At 33.0% G+C, this 5699-nt stretch overlaps 1 protein-coding gene across 1 annotated transcript; it reads left to right on the plus strand.

Moving 5' to 3' along the window:
* The first annotated feature begins 1547 nt into the window (after positions 1-1547).
* Positions 1548-3629, plus strand: LOC103484046 (protein DETOXIFICATION 49). Its single transcript, XM_008440948.2, has one exon. The coding sequence runs from the start codon at positions 1637-1639 to the stop codon at positions 3266-3268; it is 1632 nt and encodes a 543-aa protein (XP_008439170.1). The 5' UTR covers positions 1548-1636; the 3' UTR covers positions 3269-3629.
* The last annotated feature ends 2070 nt before the right edge of the window (positions 3630-5699 follow it).

Consider the following 5699-nt stretch of genomic DNA (forward strand, 5'->3'; position numbering starts at 1 on the left):
TCTCCAATTTTTTAGTTTTTTATAATCCACTCTCAAACTACGTTCTCAAATCCCAAGCAAGCTATAAAAACTTTAAGTGTAATTAAAATCTTATATAGATTTCAAAATCTAAAAATCATATGTATTTATTTGATAATCATTTTAATTTTAATTTTTTATTTTGAAAATCAAGTTTTTCCTCCCCATTTCTAAGAATAATCCTCATCATTCTCAAGTACAACATCGAATTCTTTAACAATGTTTCAACAACAAAAACAAGTTTTTAAAAATAGTTAAATTCATTTTGAAATTTAGTAGAAAGTAGACAAAAAAAAAAAAAGAAAAAGAAAAGAAAAGAAACTAACCTAAGTGCATAAATTTGGAAGGCATTGAAACAACGATAGGTGAAGGCGTGTGCGTAGTGTGTAAGGTTTTGACTAAGAGATGAGGAAAAAACCAAGAAGAAAACAAAATTTTGAAAGCTGCTAATTAATTAAAATAAAATAATATCAAACAGCCAAAAACTGTCATTGAAAATTTGGATTGGGCATTTTGGCTAGGAGTGTCCAAAGAGGGGGGGGGGAGAGGGTAATTGTAATGTAATGGACAGAAGAAGCATTTTAGAATGGATCCATGAAGACAAAGAAGCAATCTAGTGGAAATGGAACAAAACACTGTACGATGAAACCAGCTGTGTAAAATGACAAAGGTTTTAATGGCTTGTTTGGATTTTGCTGTCATATGAACAAACTCGTAAATTACAAGACCTTCCAACCAAACATTTATAACATCAGATCAACACTATATACCAATATATTAATTATGTAGTAGGTGAATCCAAAGCATGCACACACACATGACACACATACTCCATGGGCCCTTTCTGGGCTTCCAATTCCCTCCCTCTATAAACCTCACTCCCAATCACAACAAATTTGGCCTACTCACTAAAATCTAAATCTCTCCCCTTTTTCCCAGAAACATCTATATATATATATTTATATATCATATGTGTTTCAACTTATTAGGAAAAATCAAGAAATTATACAACCAAAACAACGGAGAATCAACAAACAAAAATTTATATTACATTCAAATAATACATACATACATATGAATAAGTTCAAAAGAATTTCCAACACAACTCTTACCATATTTGTTTAAACATTTCTAGTATGTTCATTTCATCCATATATCCTATATTAGATATGGGCTTCTAATTAAACTTTCTAATTAATTATTTGAGGAAATCTTTTATCTATTCGTAATTTTTATAAACAATATATATAGTAGGGAGTGATTTTAAAATAATGAATTATTTTTTTTTTTGTTATAGAACATGTTTATAATGATATAAAAATTGAAAATAGTATGAAAAAGGATTATAAAGATTAAAGTAGTGATTTTAACGAAAATCCTAGAAATGCTCACGATAAGTTTTTAGTTGATTGGAATAAATAAATAAAGAAATAGGAGAGAGAAATGAGTTTCCGCGTTTGAGTAATTGTATCGATAATAAGCTATAAAAGGGGAGTGATGTGTCTGGCAAGAACCCCCCAAGTACTCATTTCCTCTCTCTCTCTTTCTCTCTCTCTCTCTCTCTCAATTGTGTCTTGTCTTTGTGTGTGTATCTAACACGATACTTTGTGAGGAAATTATGTGTCGTATAAGGTGTTGTTCCAATTCCACCAAATTATGCAACTGCCAAGTTTCTTACCTTAACTCAAATTCAATCAATCACTCTGATCAAAACCCTACCAATCCCAATCCCAATCCCAATCCCAATTCAATCATGCATCATCTCACTAACCCATTGATCCCTCCACTCCCGACATCCCAACATTTCCAATTACCAACAAAACTAACTACCAATACTCATTTCTCCTTGGCCGTTCAAGAAGCCTTCTCCATTTCTCAAATCGCCTTTCCCATGGTCCTCACCAGCCTCCTCCTCTACTCCCGCTCTCTCATCTCCATGCTCTTCCTCGGCCGTCTTGGCGAGCTCCCTCTTGCTGGCGGCTCCCTCGCCATCGGCTTTGCCAACATCACCGGCTACTCCATTCTCTCTGGCCTCGCCATGGGAATGGAACCCATCTGCGGCCAAGCCTTTGGTGCCAAAAAATTCACTCTCCTCGGCCTTGCCTTACAACGAACCGTCCTTCTCCTCTCTCTTACCTCAATCCCCATTTCTCTCCTTTGGTTTAATGTTAAGAATATCCTTCTCCTTTGTAAACAAGACCCCTCCATTGCCTCTCAAGCCCAACTCTTCCTCCTTTACTCTCTTCCTGATCTCTTCGCTCAATCCCTCATCCACCCTCTTCGAATTTACCTCCGTTCTCAATCCATAACGCTCCCCCTCACCTTCTGTGCGGCTTTTTCCATCCTTCTCCATATACCCATCAATTATCTCCTTGTTTCTTATCTCAATTTTGGTATTCGTGGAGTTGCTATAGCTGGGGTTTGGACTAATTTCAACCTCGTCGCTTCTTTGATCCTTTACATATTAATTTTCCGTGTTCATAAAGATACGTGGGCTGGTTTCTCTCTTCAATGCTTTAAAGAATGGGGAGACCTTCTCAATTTAGCAATCCCAAGTTGTATCTCTGTCTGTCTCGAATGGTGGTGGTATGAAATCATGATCCTCCTCTGTGGTCTCCTGTTAAACCCCAAAGCCACCGTGGCTTCCATGGGAATTTTGATTCAAACCACCGCATTGATTTACATATTCCCATCTTCCCTCAGCTTCAGCGTATCCACCAGGGTGGGGAACGAATTGGGAGCAGAGCAACCAAAAAAGGCGAAATTAGCAGCCATTGTTGGACTATCCTGTAGCTTTCTCCTCGGGATTTGTGCTCTGTTTTTCGCAGTATCGATAAGGAAGATTTGGGCAAGTATGTTTACAGAGGATAAAGATATCATAGCATTAACGTCGATGGTGCTGCCCATAATTGGACTGTGCGAGCTCGGAAATTGCCCGCAGACGACAGGATGCGGCGTCCTGAGAGGGACGGCTAGGCCGAAAATTGGGGCGAATATTAATTTGGGGTGTTTTTATTTGGTGGGGATGCCGGTGGCGGTGGGATTATCGTTTTTCGGAGGGTTCGATTTCAGGGGATTGTGGCTGGGGCTACTGGCGGCACAAGGTTGTTGTGCGGCGGCGATGCTTGTGGTTTTGGGATTTACCGATTGGGAATTTGAAGCAATTAGAGCTAGGAAGCTAACTGGTGGTTGTGAAGAAGTGGTGGAAGCTGAGTCACTTATGCCTAAAAACAAACAAGATTGCTGCTAATTTCACAGATTAATCATCAAAATTAAAAATTTGTGACATAGATGATGAAGCTGATCACAATATCTGTTTATCTCTTCTTCTTTTTTTTTCTTTCAAAAAAGAAAAAGGAAGATATTAATTTTTATTTTTATTTTTATTTTTATTTTTTCTTTCTTCTTTTTTTTCTGTGAGGATGTACAAAAGGTAGAGATAGAGAGGCAGGGAGAGAGAAAGAGAAAGAGGTTTTTATATATTGTAGGATTTTTGATCATGTGGAATAAGGAGGGAGGCCTCCTCTAATTCTACAAACTACCAAAAATAAAAATAAAATAAAAATAAAAAAGAACTATATATAAACCTCCTCATCACAAAACTCATTTCTCTCTATTCTACTCTTCTTTTATTATTATTATTATTATTATTATTATTATTATTATTATTATTTAAAACCTTCTAATACAAATATATCATAACAATATTTCTAACTTTTTTAGTCAAACAGTTAGTTAAGAGGTACACTCATATGGGTTTATAGAGGGATCGGAGAGAAATTAAATTAAAATAATAGGGTTTGAGATTATGAATAATAGTAAAGGATAGAAGAAGTTGAGGATCTTTTGAAGTAAACCATCATATGTATCTGTTTTTGTATATATAATATGGTCAATTTATTAAATGTAAAGGAATAATTAAAAATATAAGAATCTCGGCCAGCTACATGGGGCTGATTCTATAAGATATAATATCGAGATCATATCATTATATATATACATATAGTCTTTTGTTTACAATTCGCCTCATAAATCCTTTTGTCAGTTGTCACCCTATTATGACCTCTCTCTCTCTCTCTCTCTCTCTCTCAGGATTTTATTTTCCTTTTGTCCTTTGAAGTTTTATTTAATGCAAGTCTGTAGTTTTGTGCTTTGGAAACCACATGGCCATTCAATAACTACGAGGAATGAAAAAATTTCACATCATCTCTCATCATTAAAATAATGATTTTTCAAACTCAGTTTCTCATAAACAAAATTCTATACGTCATTTGTTTCAAAAATAATAATAATAATAAGATACCATACAATAATTTAAGTTGGAGAAATTCGAACTCCTAACTTCTATATTCTTGAATGATGTAGTATGGTAGGGTAATTTTGATTGTATATCATTTTGTTTGAATAATGTGTATGTATGTAATGTTTGACCGATAATTTTGTCCATATGTATGTATAGGTATAGGTAGGCCGAAAAGTTGTGTGCTATAATAATATTGTAAATATTTGGAATGTGCTTTTGTTATAGTTTTACCATAAATTTGTCCATATGCTTTTAATTTATGTGTGTGTGTTGGATTTACATATAGTTTGTATCAAGAGAGAGAGAGAGAGAGAGAGAGGTGAGTTTGATAAAATTGTCTTTATCCAATTTTCTTGTTCTAAGCAGCCTTGGTAAAAGCGTGCAGAGTTCTTAACAAATATTAAAAATCCATAATGCCAATCTAATTTTCTTTTCTCTTCCTTCTTAAACAAAAAAATTAGAAACAAGAATTACTAATATTAATTTGTTTTCATTTTAATTTCCAAACAAATCACGTAAATGAATTATGCTGTTTTTATCTTTCTTAGTGACAATATATATCCAGTCTATATCTAAAAGGAAAGCAATAATATTAACTACAAAGGTAATATATATAGAAATATTTTTCATATTGTGAAATTATTTTCCTAATAACCGAAAAGAAACTCATTTATATTCACCAACTTAACATGGTATATAATATGAGATTCCATCCATGATTTAAAATGTTTATACAATGGGTAGATAATTCCCACATTTTCAAGATCGAACTAGTTTTCTCATTATATTGTAAGAAAACTTTTGACATACAACAAAATATCACTAATGTAAATAATAAATTGGTTAAAAACATTAAAAAAATAATAATACTTCATATAATTACTTTTCTTCAATAATTTTTAAATAAATTTATTCAAAAATATCTATCAACATCGATATATAAAAAAAGAGTCATAGTCTATCTATATCCAAAAAGTCTATGCAATTTTTTATATATATATAATGTAGAATCTCAACATAGCTACTGCATAAATACAAGGCAAAAGAGATGAATCTTTAAAGAAATATACAGCTCTCTTATTTTGGTATGTAATATTGTAAAACATATCTTCGATTATTTTCATATAGTAAGATTAAATAATTGTAAAATTTGACAAGGTAAATAATGGTTGAATGATCGAAATCTCCACCATTAAGGTAGCCTAGCCGGCAGGTTCTATTAACAAATATAATGTCCATATAAGCTATGTTTGGAATGAATTTATATTTATGTAATTATATAACTATGGTAGGCACATAGATTTCTATATATATGTATGGAAAGAAAAGAAAAGGAAAAGTTAAATTTGAATGAAGTGTATAATGATATGAAGTTTTG

This window comes from Cucumis melo, chromosome 6, assembly GCF_025177605.1.
Source record: "Cucumis melo cultivar AY chromosome 6, USDA_Cmelo_AY_1.0, whole genome shotgun sequence".
NCBI lineage: Eukaryota > Viridiplantae > Streptophyta > Magnoliopsida > Cucurbitales > Cucurbitaceae > Cucumis > Cucumis melo.